The following is a 22,615-nucleotide window of genomic DNA, read 5'->3' as shown; positions in this document are numbered from 1 at the left end:
AAGAAGCCTTGTGTAGCATCTGTAGGTAAATACTGCTCTTTCTAAAGGAATCTATGCATATGAAAATGCATAATAAGCTGGTGAATGGAAAAGTTTAGATGCAAAATACTGAAGTAAAAAAATAACTGTTCCATGGAGAAATCTAAGCAGAGTTTGAGATGTTTTTCTTAAAGGGATGCAAAATATATTGCTAGCAAATTGTGCTCTTCTTAATTGCTTATATATTGATAGGGCAAGAACACTTTCTTCTTATGAAAAGTTTGTCTCCAGCTCTTCGTGCCATATTCACAAAAGCATTTAGACATGGCAATGCTTCTCCTTCCACCAGTGCTTATCTTTGTACACTAACTGTGCTTGAAGTCCTTCTCCAGTATGGGGCTCAACTGGCTTGACCCATGCACAGTGACTCTTAAAACCACTAAACATCATGACTGTGACAACCTATTTACTGGGAATGGGAGTGTTTCCAGTAATTATCCCAGCTAGATCACTGCTAGTGTTGCGATGTGCTCAAACTGCTGGGATATGCTGGGGGAATGTAGCCTGTATTCAACATATACACAGTCATTTGGCATGTGTATAGTCATACAGCAGGTGGGCAGAGGTGGGCAGGTCTTCTGATACTGTACGTGTTGAATGTGTTTGCTGAAAGTGCCGGTACTATGGCTAAATCCATACTTTGTGGATTCTATCTTTAACTTATGCAAAACTCCCATTTCTTTCCCATACTAGAATTCATAGCATCTAATCATTTTTATCTATGCTGTGGAAAAGTTAGGTCTGTACAGAAACTGCCCATGAACTGAGTAATAAACTTTAAATCAACTATGAAAATGCCACTGAATTGTGAACAGAACTAGATCTGGACCCTTAGTAAAAAAATGCAACCAGTTCTGCAGCTTAATTTCATTCCTGCATTTGTTGAGGTGCTAATAGAACTACAAGGGCTAAGTTCAGGGCTTTGATTAAGCAAAAGCAACTCTTCAAAGTCTGATTCTGACCTCCAATATCTGTACACCTTGTTTTCATTGCCTTCTTTGCGTAAACATACAGTGCTGAAAGACATCTGAACAAACTTATTTTATACAAAAGAATAGAAATATATACAGGGTGAGGCTTCAGGCTTGCAAACAACAGGAATACCTGAAAAACCCTCTGTTCTGCTATTGATCCAAAGGAGTGCTAGAAACATTACTATGGCAACAATTCTTAACCAGTGGAAGAAGTATGCCATTATCTGTGCATAGGAAAAAAAGAAGAGGGGGTGTTTTTCAGAGCTGTTGCCTACCTCCCCCGGACCACTACAGAAGTGCTGACCTTTGGGCATGAGCTCCTGCTGCAGAAGCTTTCAGTGAGATATGACCTACAGAATTATTTATTGGCCCATGCACAGAGAATAAAGCAACTGCACTGAGTGAAAGAGTCCTGACACAGAAAACAGCACTGCATGGAACTCCTGTTTTCTAAAAGTATCAAACGCCTTCCTTACAATGTTAACAAGCTGAGTTCTCATTGTGAATAAAGGAGATAAGAGTGCTCTGGCTCACTGTGTTATTCATGCCACGTGGTTGGATGCCACTTGAACCTTTCACAAGTACAGTTATTAACTCAGAAAACTAATGAGCATCTAATTTTGCCACATTTTTATTGCGAATGAGTTCATGCTAAAGTACAAATCTTCTGGTGTTGTGGTAATGGCATTATTTGGTCTATTAATTAGCAACTAGAATAATAAAGCCAGCAAGAAACCATTTCATATCATATGGCTAAATTGAAAGTCCACATCCCATATTGCCTGAAGGCAGAATTGTGAGCTAATCATATTCCAGGTGTTTGTGACACCTCAGAAGTCTTCTGCAGCTCCTAGCTGCATATGTAATCCCTGCTTTACATATGGGTAAAGTAAAGGAGGACTGTGGCTCTGCCCTAATCCTGGGGATGGGAGTGACACCGGATACAAGTCCAGGCAGACTGTTCTTCCTGTAAATGGCTGAGGAAAATGGTTGTGTGAGCGACAGTGTCAAACTAGGAGAGAAAAGGAGCAGCCCGGAAGAAAGCTTCCAAATACACACTCCCACTGCAGCAACACTTTATGGCTGTCTTGAGGCTGGGGAGAAGAACAAGCAGCTGCAAGCTCTTTCCAAGCTGTTTGTTTGCCAGACTTCTCTCTGGGCAGCCTGTGGCACAGCCAGCTGTGAGAGCAATACAAGTAGGTGTAACAGCTCTGCCCACTTGGTGCTCAATGTTGCTCCAGAGACATGGCACAGCAGAAGCCAAGTGCATCTTGCCCATTATTGTTGCTAATGTTATACCTTTATTTTTTAGAACAGAAAAATACAAAGAGATAAAAGGCAAGAGGGAGAAACTGGGAAGAAGATGAGCTTTAGAAAGAGACTAACACCAAGTACGTGAAGGAATGGAAAAGACATTTGTACTAATACATAAAATACACAAAATGTCATCTGGGTGTTTATTATGTCTCTGTTGAAAAGCTAAGTTCATAATTATTCTGTATAGATAATGAAGATCTGTCTTCCAGAGAAGCACGTATCCCTGCTGGCCCTCTTTCCTTTATGGTAGCTTTTTTCTGCATCCCATCACAAGAAGCTACAGTGCCACAAAGATATGCACACATCAGTGTGTATGACAGGTACATATAATGCACATACATACAAACCCACAAAAGCACGTTGAAAATGTTTCATTGAAAGAAAAACTAGAACTGGATGCACACTTGAACTTATTCACTCAGTCATTTTCCCTTCCCTAGAGATAGACCTTTTTATTCAATATTGACTTTGTTTTCCAGTTCTAGATGACTTTGGGTCCTAAAGATATAGAAACAGGGGCTATTATTATCACTGTTATTTTAACAACATTGACTCTGACAGCTTCATGAAGTTTATTGAATGAGCAATGGTTCATTTCCCATCAGACAGCATTTTCACACTTCTCCAACTTCCTCTGTGTTCAGTGGTGCAGTATCTGAGGGCGTACTGAGTCCTTTATAAAAGCAATAACCTTTCCCTTCTACCCTTCTGGAAAACAGATTGATTGATTACAGGAATTTTCTTCCACAACTTCTATGGGAAGAAATGACTAAGGAAAGGCTAAGTCAGAGGAATAAAACACATGGTCAACCTGAAGCCTTTGCTCCTCTCCAGCTCCTATGAAAGTGGATTTCACTCCCCGCAGCTGACAGCCCCGGGCGGCTCCCAAGAGCCAGGCAGAGCAGGGCAGGGCTCCCGGGCGCGGCTCGTTGTGACGCCTTAAGAGGCTGCGAGCGGACGGCCATGGCAGTGCGGGTGTGCAGCGAGGCTCTTCTCCTTCTCCTGCTCGCACCGCAGCTCACGGCCCTGCAGGACATGGAGCCGCTGGGCTCCGGGGACGAGACCCGGCGGGCGGAGCCGGGTGAGGCGGGGCTGCGTGCCGTCCGCTGCTCCTGGTGGTTCGGATGTGGAGCGGGCGGTGATGCTCACCGTGCCGTGACCCCATAAGTAGCGAGGCCAGCAGGCCCTTAGGGCTCTCTCCCTTGGGGCTCACTGCCACGACCCGGTGCTGCCCGCTTCCGTGGGCTTTGGGAGCGTTTATCAGAGTATCCTGCTTGTATTCTGTGATGCAGCTTGTAATTAAAATGGTGTCTTAAGGGCGAAGATTTCTGTTCGACATGGGTTTTACAAGGCTTCCAAATGCAGAGAGGAATACAGGCTGCTTTTGCTGTGCTGGTGCTAATTGCAGCCCCCTGACAGGAATGCAAATGCAGTTCCTCAGCACGTTCTTATCTCAGCATGTGTGGGATTTACATATATAACTCCTATTAATGCTAATGGCAGCTATATCCACAATTATCTATACGGAGCTGACGCTATATTTTTATCTGAACTTGATGCAACTGGAAACAGATGTAGAAGTGGAAGGATGGGCAGTTATGGGAAGCTCTCTTAAAATTTTGGCTGATTTTACGTGATAAGGAAGATAAACTTTGCATTGTAACACCGGCATGGAAGGTTCATAATATTCAGATAAAAAGCACCATCTAATCCTGAAAATGATCAGCAAATCTGATCCTTTTTCCCTTAATGTTTCTTTCTGTTGTTTTTTAGATTCCATGCAATCAGAACTTGAATCAGAAATCAGTACCAGCCATTCCTGACTGGCTTGTTAATTTGGAACCGATGAGCTTTTAATGCTTAGATATGTGCAGAGGTTTACTGGGAGTGTTTTTACTTAGACAATACAGCATCTTTTTATTTAGAGCTATTGTCCATCAGTTAGTTCATCACTCTCATTCTCTGGCAGAAGACTAACGGTTGTACGTTACAGTTACAGTGCGCCTGGAGCCAGAAGCATCCCAGAATGACACTGTGGTTGGTGTCTTCCACTATAATCAGAAGACATTTGCTTTCATTGGCAGCAAAGCCCCTTAGCCTTCTAATAGTAATACCTGAAGTTTACTGTCTCTGCTTGTTTAAAAGATTATTTTCTTCATCTTCTTCTTCTTTTTTTTTCCCACTTTCTGTCTAGATGGCAAATGACAACTTCTGTTTTCAGATACAACCCCCTGCCATGGCTACTGTCCCATTAATTTAATAGAAGCTAAGAAAAGAATTATAGGATGTCTGAGCTGGCAACTGAAGAATCTGAAGAAGTGATTATTTTCTAAAGCTTGTTAGATATAGTGTTTGAGGATACCCAAGCTGTTTTACAGGTTGTCTCCATTTTTATATGATTTTAAGTCTTCTATTTTCCTTATGCTTTGACTAAGGTTGGAGTCTTACTTCAGCATTCAGCCAAGTAGTTAAGTTATTGTTTCAGGATTGTTGTGCGTAAGCTGGGAGACTGTTCTGATGAGCACAGTTTATATGCTGAAATAAATGTCAAAGCCATAGAGACAGTTAGAGATAACAGAAGAATAAGATTTTGATGGCTCATTTGTAATGTTAGGAAAAAAGAGTCCAGTATCAGTTTATCACTGTGGAGAATTCAGCGTGCTGCTGTACTGTAAATCCTTTGCAGTGGAGGAATAAATATATTCGTATACCACTGCCTGCAAGAGAAATGAAACTGTTCCTTTCAACCTGAGAAATTTAAAGTTTTAGTCAGCGTGCGGAAAATGTAAATGTTATCCAAAGATTTAAAAGCAAGAAGTGATATATAAACTTGCATTGCTACGCAGAAATAACATTTTGTAAACATGAATCTTGAATATAAAAACCTGAGAGACAGTGAAAGCAAATTTACATTAGTATTTGTTATCAGAAAAAAAATAATCTGAGTAGGCTGGACTGGCAATGTAGACTTGTAAAAACAGTCATAGTGACTTGTCTGTTCTCTCTGCATTTGGAAGAACTGGGAAGACCTATTGCTTGTTTAATGACTAATTTCCAAAGGTGCATCACTAAGTTAGTTTCTTGATGGAACAAGCACTGTATCTCAATATCCTTATAAACAAACATTCAAATTGAGTGCTATTAGAAATAAAATACATAATCCAGATTTCAATCCCAGATGGAGACAAGAACCTTTTGCTTCTGTACATTCTGTGAAGCCCATTCTGTAACCTTAAAGTACCATGAAAAATGGAAGGAGCCCAATCACTGTGATTAAATTGCCCAGTACCTAATTAAAACACTGTACCTGGTTGACTCATCCCTGGGCTAGCTGTCTAAACCTGACCTTGAGAGCGATGGGGAAAAAAATAATGTGGGAGGGCCAACCAACCAAACCAAAACCAACCAAACAAACAAAAAAACACCAAAAAAACAACAAGGAAATGAGTTGACTGAACACAATTTAATGATTTTTTTTTCTTAACTCTGTTCAGGGAGGACCTATAATTTGCATAGAACCTAGACACTGCATTTTCCTGAGCATTCAGTAGGCTAATTTAACATCATAAGCTGCCTCTTAAGAAAAATACATTTTTCCCTCTTAACGAATCATTTTAAGGTTTAAATATAAATGCTATTCACGCTAGATTTTATGAACTATATTTCATACATGTCTTGTTTTTCTGGTGCAGAAATGTTGGCAAATTTCTCATGTAAACTAAAAAGCAATGAAGGAATGAGTTTGCTATTACTTGGATTTCCACCCTGTCATTGTACTGGAGATGTAACTTTAGGCTTTGTGTTCAGGTCTGAATGCCCCTGAGTCCACAGCACTAGAAGTTGGAGAATGCACAGTTACATGTGGTAAGTAGCAAAGCAGATGAATAAAACATATTGTCATTTGCTTTTTGGGGGAAAAAAGTGCTAACTGTAGCAATTTAGCAGTTGTAATTTGCATGCCCTCATTCACCTCTCATTGATTTCAATTGCCAATAACTATAATTAACAAAAACAATCAGGCTGATTGTCATTAGAAGTTTAGGTCAGATCTGTTGTTTTATTAAATTCACAGCCTGCAAGCTCCTATTTTAAACCAGTTCCCTACGTCTATTGGCACATGAGCTGCCTTCCCCAAAGTAACAATTTTCGCTATTTGTGAACATCTGTGAGATGTTCAGAAGATGAAAGATCTTCTGATGCTTCTCACAGATGTCTTCCCACATACAATATTGCCAAAAAATTGCTTGCCTGCAGTAGCCTGTTCTGTATTCCACATTTATACAATTTATAAATCTTGCAATGGAGAGAAGAGGTATCATTCTGGAGTGGGAAGGGAGAGAGGAAAAATGAGTCGAGCCTTAGGAAGACATCTCTGTGTTTAGGGTGGTGATAGGAACTGCTGTGATGTGGTAATTATACTGCTTAGGAAGTAGGCTTGAATCAGAAATGCTATTAATTTATTATTATTATTATTTTTCTGAACAAATTCTGCTTCTTGCGAGACCACAGATAAAAAGAAAGAAGAGTTTTTGCCTCTGTCTGTCTGATGCTTTCTGGAGTGTACTTGTATATTTCTCCTGTCACTTTTTCCTATTTCCAGTGATAGAACTGCCTTGGTTACCTCAGGGAAACTACTTTGGCTATTAGGATGTTATGGTTTTAGAATATATTATTTCTACCTTTACATACTTTAATATTTTCTTCACGATTTCAAAGCTGGTTCTATATTTGGTATGCCCGTACCATGCATGTACTCTTGGTAATCTCGCTTACTTTGGAGCATATGTTTAGGGTACAACAAGCCACTCTTTATGCCCCATGCCTCTAGAAGACCTCTCGAATACTGCTTATCTTCAGAGAATTTCAGTTTTTTTGGCCCCTTGAAATTAATGTTTAACCCTTCTAAAGTTAGAAAGTGTATAGTTTTACTGGAGAATCAAGAAACTAAAACTCTAAAAGCAACAACAAAAGATCATCATCTCATGCCTGCTCTTCAGACCATGTTTGTAGCCTCCATTCTAGTATGGGCTGTTCAGTGCCTTGCATATTTGTCTGTCAAAAGGCTGGAAGGTACCGTATTAGTTCTTCCAGTAAAACCGTAAAGTGGTTTGTCTACTTCCAGTTCTTTCTTATTCCTTATGTTCATCTATCTACCTATCGCTGTATATTTACTGGTTTCCGAACAGACTCCATTTTATTATTTCTTTTCCAAGTAATGGTATGGCTCAGATCCCTTGTTCTCTCTATTCATAGTCCAGGTTTACAGAGGCATTCAAGCACAATTAAAGCATATATTAATTATATCATATCTACCTCAAGTGTCTATCAGTCTCTCCATGGTCCAGTTCTTTTGGCAACTACCTCTATATTTCTCTCAGCCTCTGTTCTCTATTGCTAAGAATTCAGTTCTCTGTGGGTCATCCATCCTGCCTCGCCTGTTCTATTAATTTACGTTTTTACAAGGTGAATTTCATTAGGGTAATTTATTTTTACTGCATCCAAGCCAGTTTTTTCTTAAAGTAACTTGGATGACTTGGTGAAGTTAAGCCTTCATTCGTTAGAGCATCTCAGTAGATTAATTTCATCAGCATTGGCAGCTGCTAAAAAGGGATGAGGAAAGGAAACATGGGAGTGAAGAAAGAAAGCTATCCAGAAAGAAGCAGCAGAGGAGCACTAAGAGAACTTGCAGATCTCATTAAAAGAGCTTTTTTTCATCAGGCCTTTGAGTGTGATACACTTCCTCGATTTTAATATTGCAGTAGATAAGACAAGGCGAGATTTTTCTCTGATGAATGTGATTACAGTTAGCCCAGCACCCAGATTTTATCAAGCCATCCTTTTGGAGTTTCATAGGTTTCCTATCTTATTTTTGTTAGCTAAAAAAAACCTACATGGCCCTGAAGAAAGAGGAATGCCTTTAATAAAAGTGTCAGTTTGCTGCCATTTACACCTCTGTCTCGGCATCCATGAGATGAGACATTCTCTGGAGTGGAGAATGATCCTCTTTTTGTGTCATTTTCAGTAAGTGGTGTTGTCTCCCTCTGTCACTTGAAGTACTGTTTCACGAGTAGCATGACATCTCTGAAAGCCATCAGTTTATATAATACACATTTAAGGAAGGCATATGCATCATACACGCAATCTTCAAACCAATTCCCCATGTATTATTCTTCTGCAAGGCGGGGGTAACTCTCCTCTTTCCATTCCTGTTAGTAAACAAAATGCTTCTGGAAAAATGGCAAAACCTTCTTCTGTTTACTGGGCTTCAGCATGTTATTCCTGCCTCCCCCACAAGCTATGTCATTCCAGTGAACTGTGTACACACAGTTTGGCAAAAACAATTAGAGCACTTGTTTTGAATTTGCTCATAATTGTTAAAATGAGGATGTTCCCATTGAAACCCTGATAAAGAGAGTGAACATTTTTTGCTTGCTTGAATGCTTTGTAGGAATTTTCCTTAGCTTTACACATTTGTGGTAGCTTATCTCCCATTTTTTGCCTTCAGTGGAAACCACCATGTTGAAGGGTTCTTGGTGTTCAACATTTGTTTTCACCAGCTTCTCATAAGAAGCCCTTTATTGCTGACCACCAGCTTCTGAGCACCTACAGGCTTCATTCTGGAGTCAGTAATGGTATTCTTGTATCACTCACTGTAGTTACCCATAAGGCTTCTCAGACCCAGTCCCAGGAGGTTTGAATGCCTTCAGTTTCTGTTGACCTCGGTGGGAGCTGAAGACACTCCAGCAATCGCAAAACTGGAGGCAGACTGAGTTGGCAGTCTGCACGATATTCTCTGTGCCATCTGATTTGAGCATTTAAAGGCCAGGAGCCGGAATGCTTTGATAGTTAAAGTGAATTAACTGTTTTGCAGAACATGCATTAGTAGCTTCATTTCAAATGCTTTTTCTGAAAGAATAGTTTTGAATTAATATTGAATTCTTCAGACATGCAGGAAAATGATGATTCTGAGGATCTGACTCCCTGTAGCGCAGAGTCTGACAGATGTGAATGTTGCTTTGAAATTGTAGATACCAACATGGGATAGCAGGCTTAGAATAGCAGGATTAGCAGGCTCTCTGAGAAGATCTGTTTTGCCTAGTGTTTGGTAGATACATCATATTAACATCTAGGATAAAGAAAGCAAGAACAAATACGAAGAAAATGAAGAAGGTACAAAGGATAATTCTTTTTCTTTTTTTTCCCCCAAAGGGATTGGTATTCAGGAAGTTCTGTCAACAAGTGGATGCCCTGGGAAAGAAGAAAAATGTATTGTTGGTGTGAAGGAATGCCGTGGGCCAGTGGACTGTGGATGTGAGTGGAACATTGTAATGTAGTAATCTAAAGCAAATCAGTGAATTCACGTGAAACATTTGTATTTGTTGTGAGTCTCATGGAAGTGGAATGCAATCATTATATTCCACCCTCCAGTTATCCTGTTCAACAACCTGGTAGTGTTTATGATCTCATTTTTAGACTGATGTGCATTTGGTTTCAGGCCCCTGTAAAACACCATTTTTCTTCTATGTGCTTAGTTCCAGATATTGCACTAAGCAAAAGAATATTTGAAGTAATTTTAAGGGAAAGGATAATTTCCAAGTAACATTCTGTGGTTTGAAGAATTATGAGCTTTATGATCCATACAGAGACATTTCATATAGTTGATGATGTACCTATTAAAAATCCCTCCTGTAGGGGGAAGACCAATTTCTGAGAACTCTACAAGCGTGATGATGACTTGTATTTATATCTCTCCTGAAAATCGATTTCAATATGTTTGGAAGGTCTTAATTCCAGATGAGGTGAGTAATTGAACCCCACTTGGTGCAGAAAAACTGCATAATAGATTTGTTTACCACATTCTCCATGCAAAATGTTAAGACGTCTGTGCTAATTATTTCCTTTGCTGTTGCAACGCAAATAAGCTCTGATTTGTCATGAGCAAGTTAGTTTATATGGCCTTCCACTTTTATGCATTTTCAATTCCCTCTTTTTGTACGGGAGACAATAATTTTAGAGTTTCTTTCTTCTTGCTTCAGAGAAGGTGGGCATTGTGATTGATGAGTGAATGCATGTTATCAAGTCATAGTCGTGTTGCCCTTCCCTGTTGTTTTCATAGGATCACAGAATCGTAGAATCATAGAATCACCAAGGTTGGGAAAGACCTACAAGATCATCCAGTCCAACCGTTCACCTATTACCAATAGCTCCCACTAAACCATGTCCCTCAACACAACATCCAGTCGTTCTTTGAACACCCCCAGGGTTGGTGACTCCACCAACTCCCTGGGCAGTCCATTCCAGTGCCTGACCGCCCTTTCTGAGAAGTAATACTTCCTAATGTCCAGCTTGAATCTCCCCTGCTGTAGCTTGAAACCATTCCCTCTGGTCCTAAATCAGGTCATGGCTCAGGTTGGACCATCATGGATCAGAAGGTGCTGAAGAGATGAGAGGAATTTTCCCTGACATGTTGAAAACTGTTGGAAGAAATCAAGCACTTTTCTGTGAATCTGACATGGTGTGACTCTGCTTTGCAGATGAACTTAAAAAGAGACTAACCGTTATTTCTTTTTTTTTTTCTTTTATATACGGACAGCCAGCAAGCATTCTTCCCAATGATTCAGCTATTGTGGTAGTACACAGAGGTATGCGTTCAGTTACTTATCAGTGTGAAACTCATGAAAATGGAAGCACAATTGCCTCTGTAAAATACACAGTGAATACAACAACTGGTAAGCTTGTAAAGACATTTACAGTCTTCCTGTGTTATGACCTCGTGTTTGTTGTGTGGCATTTGATTTTCAGGGGTTTGCATATCACCAGTAACTTATAGGTGGGGGCTTGTGTGTGGCAATGACTGTCATGAAATGTAGGCCGATGAGAGAGACATAAAAAAGGAAATGACAGGATGGTTATGAAGGGGTTCCTTGTGGAATGAGTATTTTCTTTGCCTTTGTAAAAACTCAAGCTAAAGTAAGGAGATTCCACTGTTACCTACTCATTTGTTACTGCAGCCAGGTTGGTTAACAGACTTCTTTTTGTCTCTTTGAGCTACATAGAACCAGCAGCACATCAGACAGTTCTGCAGATGAGTCTCCCTTCTACTTCAGTATTGAAGCTGTAAAACAACCTTTTGAGATTTTTCTTTCAGCTGCCATCTGGAATTTGCTTATGCACAATAGATTTAGGGAAGTTTAACTTTTAAAAGAATATTTAATACGACGGTTCCCTATGACATCTTTCTCTCCTCCTTTGCTAGCTGGATTTTTGCTGACTTCATGAGGAAAGGTAATGGTGTGCTGATTTTCTCAAATCATGGGAGTAGCTATGTAAAAACTCCAGCTTTTGTAATTAACAGAGAATGGGTAAAAGTTCCCTGTGCATTCTTTTTCCCAAGATAATATAGATTCAGGTCTTTTTTCTCCTGAAAAATCATGGCAGACTAGAAAGAGGGAAATAATTTGTGAGACTTATCTCCATGTTACTCCCCTCCATGTTTTTTGCCTCCACTCCAATCTTCCTTCCCCCCCCCCCCTTCAGCAAAACGTATCTCTCTTGAAGTTCTTTCTTCCATTGTACATTAATGAGGATTTTATTTTCTGAATCCATCGAGCATTCACAAAATGCCCAAATCTTCAGTTTTTTTTTTTAAACTTTTCCAGTGTTTAGTTGCTGCCTTTCTATTTGTACAAAAAGTTTTCTTTTTCAGACCTGAATTAGCAGAGCACATAATCTGTTTTTGGCTTAAACATGCAAATAGTCGCCTTGATTTGAGTTGGTGAGTCATCCGTCAGTAGGACAACATGCTTGTATTTAAACTCTGGTTAAGTTGTTGTGGTGAAAAGTGGTCAGATGAAACCCACCCAGCAGATACATCCATTGAGATCTTCTTACAAGGATTGAGTCTTTTGGCTCAGAAATTTATTTATGACTAAACTGATATCTAAAGAAGAGCAGTTCTACACTAATTACGTAGTTAAAAAGGTTAATTGTTCTGCCTAGTGCCAGACTGGCTTCCTTTAGCTTTGTTTAGAGGTATGTAGATATCCAAATGAGTTTCTGGGCTTTAGTTTCTACTGCCATTGCTTGGATTTCAGATATTATTAGCTCTTAGTTAGGTACATGGAAGAACTTATCAGTGGAAGTTTGATTGAGAAAGTACCAAGACTTTCATCATATCTGGGATTGCTGTCTGTAGCGCAGAATCTTAGAATGGCTTAGAATGGAAGGGACTTTAAAGAGCATCCAGTTCCAACCTCCCTGCTATGGGCAGGGTTGCCAGTCACTGGATCATGCTGCCCAGGGCCCCATCCATCCTGGCCTTGGATGCCTCCAGGGATGGAGCATCCACAGCTTCTCTGGGCAACTTGTGTCAGTTCCTCAACACCCTCTGAGTAAAAAAATTCTTCCTAACATCTAACCTAACTCCTTTAGTTTAAAGCCATTCCCCCTTGTACTGCTATTATCTGTCCATGTAAAAAGTCAGTCTCACTCTTGCCTATGAGTTTCCTTCAGGTAGTGGAAGGCTGCAATGAGGTGTCCCCAGGACCTTCTCTTCCCAAAGCTAAACAAGCCTCTTTTTAGATGCAGCCCAGAATACTGTTGGCCTTCCAGGGTGCAAGAGCACACTACTGGCTTACCTCCAAGTTTTTGTACACCAGAACCCTCCAGTCCATCTGCACCGGAGCACACTCAACAAGTCCTTCTTGGCAGCATCTGGGATTGCCCAGACCCAGGTGCAACAACTTGTCCTTGCCCATCTTGAATCTCATTAGATTCACATGGGCCCAGTTTTCAAGCCTGTCTGGATCCCTCTGAATGGCATTCCTTCCTTCTGTTGTGTCAACTGCACCACTCAGCTTGGTGTCATCAGCAAACTTACTGAGAGTACGCTGCATCCCACTGTCACACTGGTCCCAAGACAGACCGCTAGGAGACACCACTTATGACTGGCCTCCACCTCTGACTGCAATTACCCAAGCAATTCTTCATCCACCAAATAGTCCAGCCTTCAAATCCATATTGCTCCAATTAGATATAAGTATGTGGAGCGGGATGGTGTCAAAGGATTTGCACAAGTCCAATTAGGCAACATCAGTTGCCTTTCCTTTGTTCACTGATGCTATCACTTTGTTCACTGATGCTATCACTACATTATAGAAGGCCAGTATATTGGTCAGGCACAATCTGTCCTTGGTGAAGCTGTGTAGTCTCTCAGATCACCTCCTCTTCTTCTACATGCCTTAACATCTCTTCAAGGAGGATCTGCTCCATGATCTTCTCAGGCACAGAGGTGAGGATCACCAGCCTGTAGTTTCTCAGGTCTTCCTTTCACCCTGTCTTGGAAATATGTGTGACATTTCCCTTTTTCTAGTCACCAGCTACATTAGCCAGTTCCTTCAGGACCCTGTGATACATGTCATCTGGCCTTATAGGCTTGTACACATTCAGCTTTGTGAGGTGGTCTCTGACTTGATCTTTTCTTATGCCAGGAGGGATTCTGCTACCCCCTAACAATGGGAGCAAAACGATTTTTGGATGGTCACACATCTAGTAAGATCAGAATACTGCATTTAGATTTCCAGTAGGATCAGGAGAGTGTTACAAAGATCATTCTGGCAGCATCCACACGTGTGGCAAAATTCCATGTGCTTGGATTTAGATTTTCATAGCTGTTGTCTTCTGTTTTACAGAGTTGCTCTGCTCTCTAAGAGCGTAGCTTGCTGTGCTCCAGGCTTGCAAATGGGTAGTGTTTCTTCCCACATTATGATGCTGTTTTTTTTTTTCCAGCTCCTAATTAAAAGACTTTTTGAAATGAGGGCTGGGGAATTTGAGCCTTCATTTAAGCAAGGCAGTTTCTCTCCCTACTCCAGTCTTTCTGTTCAAAGAACACCTTTTTCTGTTCCATTATCTGATTTCCAAGATGAAATGTGAAGAAGGGTAGAATCACAAAATCAGCACCAGAAATAAGACAAAATCTCATTTTTCACATATAGAACTGAACTGTTTTTTTTTTTTGTTTGTTTGTTTACACACACACACACACACACACCCCATAGCATCTAAAACTGGTCCAAAAGATTTCTAGTCAGCATAAGATGGACAGGTATGATGGGCTGCCCCCTGAACAGGGGGTAGAAAATAAGATGGAAAACTCATGGGTCAAGATAAGGACAGAGAGATCACTTACTGTGAGTCCTCCATGGGCCATGGTCCTCAGGATAAACCTGGTCCAGCTTGAACTCTGTGTGAATCATATTTCCTTTAGGGAATCTCTACCTGCTCCAGCATGGGTTCCTTCACAGACTGCAGCACGGAGATCCCCTCCAGTGTGGTCTCCCATGGGCTGTGAGGTAATCTCTGCTCCATTGCCTTGAGCACCTCCTCCTCGTCCTGCTCTGAGCTTGACATCTCATGTATTACTTCCTAAAAGACTCTTTCTTTTTCCTTCAACTGAGAGGCATCTGAGGTCACTTAGATACACAAACTTCAGTCTGTATTTTGTCTTTCTCATCACCTATATCCCTCCCTGCACTATTCCACAGGGATAAATTTCTTTGCGATAGTGCCAGAACTGCAGGATGGAGCTAAGGAAGCAGAGCTGCACTTGTTTAGTGGCAGTCACTTCTTGACACTTTTCTAGAGAGAAAACCTTGAAGTGGTCAACAGAGCTAAAAGTAACCAAGGCAGCCAATAAGGGGCAAATGTATTTGTTCTGATCTCCAGTTCTGTTTTTCTACCTGTGTGAAAAACAGTGGCCAGATTTGGAAATACCATCTACGAACCTGACATCAAAGACAACATTTGAAAATATGTGATGTGATACTTTAGTTCAGATTTTCACACGTGAGGTGGGAGGACAGGAGGGCATGCTGCAAAAGGACTAGTAAGGCCTTACATTAATTCAGCTATATATGGCATGTGGCAAAACACTGCATGAGTTAATTTTAATGCTATGCATAAAGAACTTCCATGTGTCCTTTACCTCTGATCACTGTGCTTCTCAGCGACCTTTTGTTGAACAATGATAATGACCTTTTTGTGTGAGGGAGTGGTTTTTAGTAATTTGTCTTCTTGTTTTTTTTTTGGTTTTGTTTGTTTTTTTTTTTTTTCATAACCATTCAGTCTGATGTCTCTGTCTTTTATAGCAAGGGAAACATAACATAATATTTTATCATCAAAAATTATTGAGATGTCTCCAAGGAAAATCTCAACTTTTAATAGCTGACATTTCTCTGTGTCCTTCTTACTAAATCATTACACTGAAGTACAGTAGAGGGTCTTGTTTCACACTCCCACCCATTATGTTGTTGGGTGTTTTGTGAAGACTTTGGGACTGGAAGACAGTTTGTTCAAAATTACTAATAATAGTGCTGTGAGGAGGGAGGACTTTGCAAGGGAGGAGTGTGAGAGCAGGGAACAATCCTCATCACCATGCTCTGTGAATAGTGTCAGCCTCCTGCGATCCCAGCTATGCCCCAGCTCCACACTTTTCATGGGTGGAAGAGCATGTTGGGCTGTGTGCGTAGTGCCCCTTCTGTGGAGAAGATGGAGGCAACAGTGCTTTGTGTCTCAGAGGCCATTACAGCTCCCACTTAGCTACAGTTTGCTTCTTGCTGATGATTTCAGTTCCAGAGCTTCCTTTAAAGGCAGAATTCACATCTCTGTAATGCGTCACTGCTCAAGTGCATTATCAGCATTGCCATGTTGTCCTTGTATTTGCACAGAAAAGGAATGAGCGATCCCAGTGCAAAGTGTAACAACATGGATCTCCTCTGTGTATGTGTGTGCAGTCCTGTTCTCACACTTGCATATATCCGTGGATTTTTAATATGTATTAAAAATTAGGAATAATAAATATTAGGAATAATTAAAAAACAAACAACAACAACAACAAAAAACAACCACCTGTGCATCACCATTGTATTAAGGGAAAGAACAGTGTGCAGAGGCAGAAAATCTCATTGCCTCTGGATCTGGAAGCTGGTGGAAAGAACTCTCAATGGCTACTGGACCATATAAACAATTGCTTGAGCAAATGCTTATAGAAGGAACGTTGCTGTGCAGACAACATTATCATAGATCATTATCATAGATTTATGCCCCTGTTCCCTACTTAGAAGTTCAAGGATATGGAGAGCCATGAGAAGCCTGACTGACCATGAAGATGAAACAAAGAACTCACTGAGTACCTCAGCTTTCTCCCTATCTGAGGAGGCCACCCCTCCCCTTCCATTTATCAGAGGGGAAACACACTCAGTTGCACGTTTGTACTGCACAATGTACCTTAGGAATCCCTTCTTGTTGCTTTTGATGTTGTTCTCCAAGTTCAGTTCCATCTGCATTTTGGCTTTCCTGATCCCATCCTTGCATATCTAGGCAGCATCCTTATTTTCTTCCCAAGCCACTCATCCCCACTTCCACTGCTTATACTTTTCCTTTTTTTCCCTTCAGCCTGACCTTCTGGAAAGAAATTCATCTTCATAGTTCAGATCCTCTTATGGTGCCTACAATTTAAGTGCAGAAATCCACCCTTGCATTTCATTTAAGTACATTCCTTTTTTAATCATGGTAAATGTAGGTAACCAACACGTATACTGAGTATCACAAACTTTCTGTTTTGTTAGAAAATTCTGAAAAATGCAGTAGCAGGAGACAATCTGACTGTTAGATCAATTAGGAATTGGCTGGCTGGCTGCAGCCAAAAGGTTGCGATCAATGGTTCTGTGTCAGGGTGGAGGCTGGTCAGAAGTGGTGCCCCTCAGAGGCTGGTCTTGGGATCCGTGCTCTTCAACTTCTTCATCAATGATCAGGGGCTTGATACTGCTCCTGATGTGGAAGTTCTTGTTCATCATAAAACAGCTTCTTAAGAAGCTGCTTTTCTGTTTGTTTCCTGCTTGCATTTTAAATTTGTGTATACTTGTAAGGAAATCCCTTTGTACTATCAGGTTGTCTCTAGGGCAGTTTTAGATCTTGACTACTGGAAGAACTTATTGCTTTGGAAGAAAACTTGAGTAGATCAGAAGTGGATACAGAAAGCTTGCTTTTCTTTTTAGCAGGTTCCTGTTACAGCCTGTAAAACAAGGTATTATTAGATGTCTAAATTCACATCTTGTCAAGGAGAAAAATATATTGCATTAATGAAATTACAGAATCAAAAATAGTTTTCATTCATTTCTGTTCCCCACACTGGCATGTGATTATCACAGAATCACAGAATGGCCCGGGTTGGAAGGGACCTCAAGGATCATGAAGCTCCAACCCCCTTGCCTAGCAGGACCACCAAACTTCCACGTTTACTAGATCAGGTTGCCCAGGGCCCCATCCAACCTGGCCTTGAACACCTCCAGGTGATTCTGGAAAGACAGTTCAGTCAGTGAAGTGAATTAGTCTGAAAGCAATTAACTCTGCATTGTCTGAAAAGCTGGTGTTCAGACATTCTATGTATGACTTTCACAGCTTGTTCACCATGCTCCCCGTCTTGTATCTCACGGAAAGATCAGAAGAATCCTATAGATGAGCTGTGGTTTATGAGTACCAAAAGATTCTGTGATGCAGGAGAATGAAACTCAAATGATGTGACGAAAGAATTGTTTAGATACTGCAGTGAAGACAGTGGCACAAGACCTTATGCAGACATAGAAATGCAGTAGAAACAGAAATGATTTTCCTGCATTCCTTCTGCTACAGAGAATATGTGCCAGTTTGAATAATTCTATATAGCAGTGAACAATGAGATATCACATTATAGTTTTAGAAACTCATATCAGAGAAAATAAAAGAAAAATTAAAGTTGGCTTGTCTACTGTTATCAAAGCTGGAGAGATCTGGAAAGATTTGTCATAGTTCATTGATTTGGTCGAATGTGGTTGAACAAAGAAGTTCAATTACATTTCAGAACATGGTGACCAGGTTTGATTTCCAGGGTCAAAAAAATAGATGGGGGTAATTGGTTGGTCATCTTCAGCAATTTCCACTTTTTCTGAGTTGTTTGTGGAATCATCTTCCAATTGTTATCTCTTGTCTTTGATTAAAAGCCAAAGCAGTGGTAGGGACCTCAATTTCCTTAGAAATATTCCAAGGCTGAACAGTATACAGCACTACAGAGCTTATTTTTTATTTGAAATCTTTTCTGCATTTTTCAGTTCTTATCTTCATGGAGCTGCTCCTTGCTATTTGTTTCTGAGCCATGCAAAGCAACTCCTTCCCAGTCATTCTTATGCCAAGCACATACCAAAATAGATATGTTTCCCTCTCTTTAATTTTGTCATTGTTAGTGTTTAGGAACTGTTACCCTTTGGTTTTACACAGCTAGAGGTAGTATTCTGACAGCTGTCGTGCTGTGACTGTCACTGAGCTTATTAACTTGTGTATATGTGTGCAGGTCAGTCCCATGTGTGCTCTCAATGTTTTGGGTAGTCATTTCCTGCCAAAATATGGCTTTCTATTGTCTAATCTTTTAGACTGGCATTTTAAACAGTAGATCTGCTTGGACTTCAAGTGGAAAGAGTGGAATTTTTCCAACCAGCTGTAGATATTGCATCTGGACTATTCATCCAGGCACCTCTACAGTTAGTATTGTGTTACTGATGGATTATAAAATATTTCATCTTGTGTTGGATTTCTAAACCAGGTCGGCAGAGGGTGGCTTGGAAGTGCCAGTTCCTCTCCAAGGGCTATAGAGAAAACTTAAGACAGCTATGTCAAATATCTTCATAGTGAGCTATCCTAAGTGAGATCACAGAAACACAGAATCTTAGGGGGTGGAAGGAACCTTGGAATCACAGAGGTTGGAAAAGATGTCCCAGATCACCCAGTCCAACTGCCTACCTATCACCAATATTTCCCACTGAACCATGTCCCTTGGTACAACATCTAAACATTTCTTTAACACCTCCAGGGATGATGACTCTACCACCTCCATGGGCAGCCCATTCCAGTGCCTGACCACTCTTCCAAAGAAGAAGCTTTTCCTAATGTCCAACCTGAATCTCCCCTGGCACAACTTGAGGTCATTCCCTCTATTCCTATCTCTAGTTAAATGGGAGAGAAGGCTGACATCCCATCTCACTGCAGCCTCCCTTCAGGTAGTTGTAGGGAGTAGTAAGGTCTCCCCTGAGCCTCCTCCAGAAGAGAAATCATCTAATTGTCTAGTCCAACTCCCTGCTAAAGCAGGTTCCCTAGAGTAGATTACACAGGAAACCATCCAGGTGGATTTTGTATGTTTCCAGAGAAGGAGACTCTGCAGCATCTTTGGGCAGCCCACTACTCTGTCATCCTCAAACTTAAAGCAGTTTTTCCTCATGCTTCTGTGGAACTTTGGTACCAGTTTGTGCCTATTGCCCCTTGTCCTGATGGTGAGCATCACTGAAAAGAGCCTGGCCCCACCAACTTGACTTCCACCCTCTAGATACTTACAAGCATTAATAAGATCCACTCTCTGTCTTCTCCCACGTCCCATTCTGAATACCTTGATCTCTATTTCTTTGCAGCTTCTTTGGTTAGATCTGCCTTTGCAAAGAAGGCATAGAATGTTACTGTTCCGACATTGTAAAGGCATGAGTGTTACGAAAGACCTGAGGATGAAAGAATGAAGTACTATTCCTTCTCACTGCTGTTCATACTAAATGCTTGATTCTTTTGAAAATTTGAACATGATAATGACTATATATTTATTTTTCTTCAGGACTGAAAATAAAAAAAGCAAAGGAAAAATTAAGAGAACTATCAAAGAAAAGATGGACAAATGCCATTCTGATCTTTTGTGTGGTTACTGCAGTCATTTTGACCATTGGTGTGATGTGCATTGTAATCTTTATAATTCTTCACTGGTAGGTGGACAACATACAATGTGACTTATGTGTTACTTGATCAAAATATGATATTATTGGTGACCAAAATGACCTGAGCTGAACTCTTTCAAGTTTCTATGCAATTTAATATTTGTACTGCCAATAGCAGATGGGAGGGGAACGATTCAAAGCAATTTATGTAAACCTACTTAAATGTGTGGGGTTTTTGTTGTTTTTGTTTTTCTATTTCAGGGCTCTTGTCAAATCTGGTTTGGAATCAAAATATGGTCGAGGCAACAAAGACAAAAAGCTGTCCGACAGTAGTTCAGTGAATACCCTGGAATAAGTAGGCTCTCACTCAGAGTCAGTGTTGGATTTCAAGGTGTTGGAGTTCCTGCGCCTGCATCTACTGTGATCTCCCTAACTTCATTAGCCACAATACAATAAGTACCACAAGCCCTTCCAGCACTTGCTGAATGTACAGATTTAATTAAAAAGAAAAAAAAAAAAAAAGAAGAAAATTATTATTATTTTTTTTTTTTTTAATTCAGATTACACAGAAGCTGTATGTAAAAAATATTTAAAGAAAAAAAAAGAAAAAAAAGACAGGATTACTTTTTACAGCTTATTCACTGTCTTAGATTACTATTTTAACTGTTTTAATCCTATTCTAAGGTGTATGTCCCTTCCAGGTAGTGTAATAATTTGAACACCACTGATTTGGAGAACTAAAGCCAAATTTGGGGGAGGAGATTAAAAAGAATATATTTAACATCTTATATTGATGGCAGTGTTATTCTAGACTATATGAAACTAAGCATACAGTCAAGGTAATAACTAGGCAAAACCAAAGTGTTCTTTATCTCTATGAAGATCTTCAACCACAGAACCTCATCTCTGATTACTCTAATCACTGTAATCACATTCCTAGACATGCAATGGTAGGGAAGATTGATAAAATGTGCTTTTTAAGCTTCATTAAATTTTACCTTCACACTTGCACATACAACATTTCTGCCATCAAGGGGACCGAAACATGTGAACAGAAGTGTACCCTAGTTCAGGCCAGGGGTTCATCTATGTCAATCAAATCAACAGACAAAGGATATTGAGGGAAGAATACAGGAACGAGTCGAAGTTGCATGATGTTTTTCTCACGTATTCTTCCAGCTTCCAGCCATATACAATTTTGTTTGTTGTTTTTTTTTTTTCCTTTGCAAGATGCATTTTCTAAGCAGTTAGCAACCTGGAGTGGATTTCTTTTTCATTACTTTGTTCAGTGTTTCCTTGTATTTATGTAAGCTTCTCTCATATAAAACATCTTATGATGAGGAAAGACACAGCACAATCTTATCTTCTGCCCATTGTCAACCTGCTTCCTGCTAGTTTTGTTTGTTGTACCTCACTTCTTTAAAAGGCAGTGAACTATTGGTCAGTACTGTACCTCTCCCTGAAAAGTGCATCTTCTAGGTCTCCAGAATATTCCCAGGTTGTTTACTTTCTAGACTGAAAAATTTAAGCTTTCTTAGTAACTGGTCATCCTGAACCTCTACCATGTCTCTGACCATCCTTGCTGACTTTCTCTAACCATCCTCAGTTTTGTTACTGTTGTGTTTATGAAGGTGCTTTCTATTTGTGCAAATAAACATTGTTTGATACAAGTGGAAAACAAACAAACGAACAAACAAACAAAACAAACTTATGATATTGAAAGACGGACTGTGGACTGAGTAAAATGTTTAATAGATTTTATGAGCAAGCTTTTTTCGTGAGTATAATAGACATTCTGAAGTAAGGCCAAATATTGAGCACTTTGGGCTAGAGAAAGCTTCCCAGTAAAGAACATTAAATAAAGTAATAATAATAATTAAAAAAAAAACAGCTGAAATAAAATAGATTGGAGGTAATAACTCATCCTTTCAAAGAATTCTTATTCTCTTCAGTTCCTGCATTGCTACAGATGTTCTAACTGCACCATCTGCACATCCTTAAGAAAGCATTATCATATTGTGTCAGAGATACATCATTTTGTTTGCTGTTTAGTGAAAAGATCATTTACATTTTTGCAAATAAAACATCATATAAAAAAAAATGATGTGCCCTTAATTCTGCAAAAATAACTTTTTTTAAAAAGGAAATGATATTTTTGGTAACACTCTCATTAGCTATGTCATTTTACATCATGTGGTGGACAAATGTAAACATTCTGCGACATTAAGAAGAAAGTACATTGAGAAGGAAGGAGCAGACAATAATGATTTTGCAGATTGCAAAACTAGATTACACAGTCCACGTGGATTTATGATCCTGTGCAATCAAAGACAGACTATCTTGGTGAGGCTGGGATTAGACCTTAAATGCAGATCTCAAAAATAGACACAAACCAGTGGTTATTACTCAGGGAAGTGTTCCCATGGATAGTATGATAAATATAAAGCCCTACCACCAGCTCTGGGATTGATTTCTGAATTCAATGCTGCCATGTTGTAATTTAGG

The 22,615-nt window shown here is 40.0% G+C and overlaps 1 protein-coding gene across 7 annotated transcripts in view; it reads left to right on the top strand.

Annotated features, from left to right (window-relative positions):
- Positions 1-22,211, top strand: part of SPACA1 (sperm acrosome associated 1) — a 124,379-nt gene extending 102,168 nt beyond the window's left edge. Inside the window, exons 1-8 of one of the 7 annotated variants that reach the window (XM_015858966.3) lie at positions 1,975-2,209; positions 2,326-2,404; positions 6,138-6,194; positions 9,540-9,641; positions 10,023-10,129; positions 10,924-11,059; positions 20,014-20,158; positions 20,372-22,211. In XM_015858966.3, coding sequence (XP_015714452.2) covers positions 2,093-2,209; positions 2,326-2,404; positions 6,138-6,194; positions 9,540-9,641; positions 10,023-10,129; positions 10,924-11,059; positions 20,014-20,158; positions 20,372-20,465 — 837 coding nt within the window. In that variant the 5' untranslated portion in view covers positions 1,975-2,092 and the 3' untranslated portion in view covers positions 20,466-22,211. Of the gene's footprint in view, positions 1-1,974; positions 2,210-2,325; positions 2,405-2,889; positions 3,412-6,137; positions 6,195-9,539; positions 9,642-10,022; positions 10,130-10,923; positions 11,060-20,013; positions 20,159-20,371 lie in introns of those variants that run through there. The other 6 variants (XM_085543714.1, XM_015858968.3, XM_015858967.3 and 3 more) reach the window with 6 other exon arrangements.
- The last annotated feature ends 404 nt before the right edge of the window (positions 22,212-22,615 follow it).

Source organism: Coturnix japonica, chromosome 3 (assembly GCF_054131305.1).
Source record: "Coturnix japonica strain WE chromosome 3, WE-NBRP24, whole genome shotgun sequence".
In the NCBI taxonomy this organism is placed as follows: Eukaryota; Metazoa; Chordata; class Aves; order Galliformes; family Phasianidae; genus Coturnix; species Coturnix japonica.
Note: the sequence above shows the minus strand (reverse complement) of the source record. Positions and strands in the feature narration are given on the sequence as shown.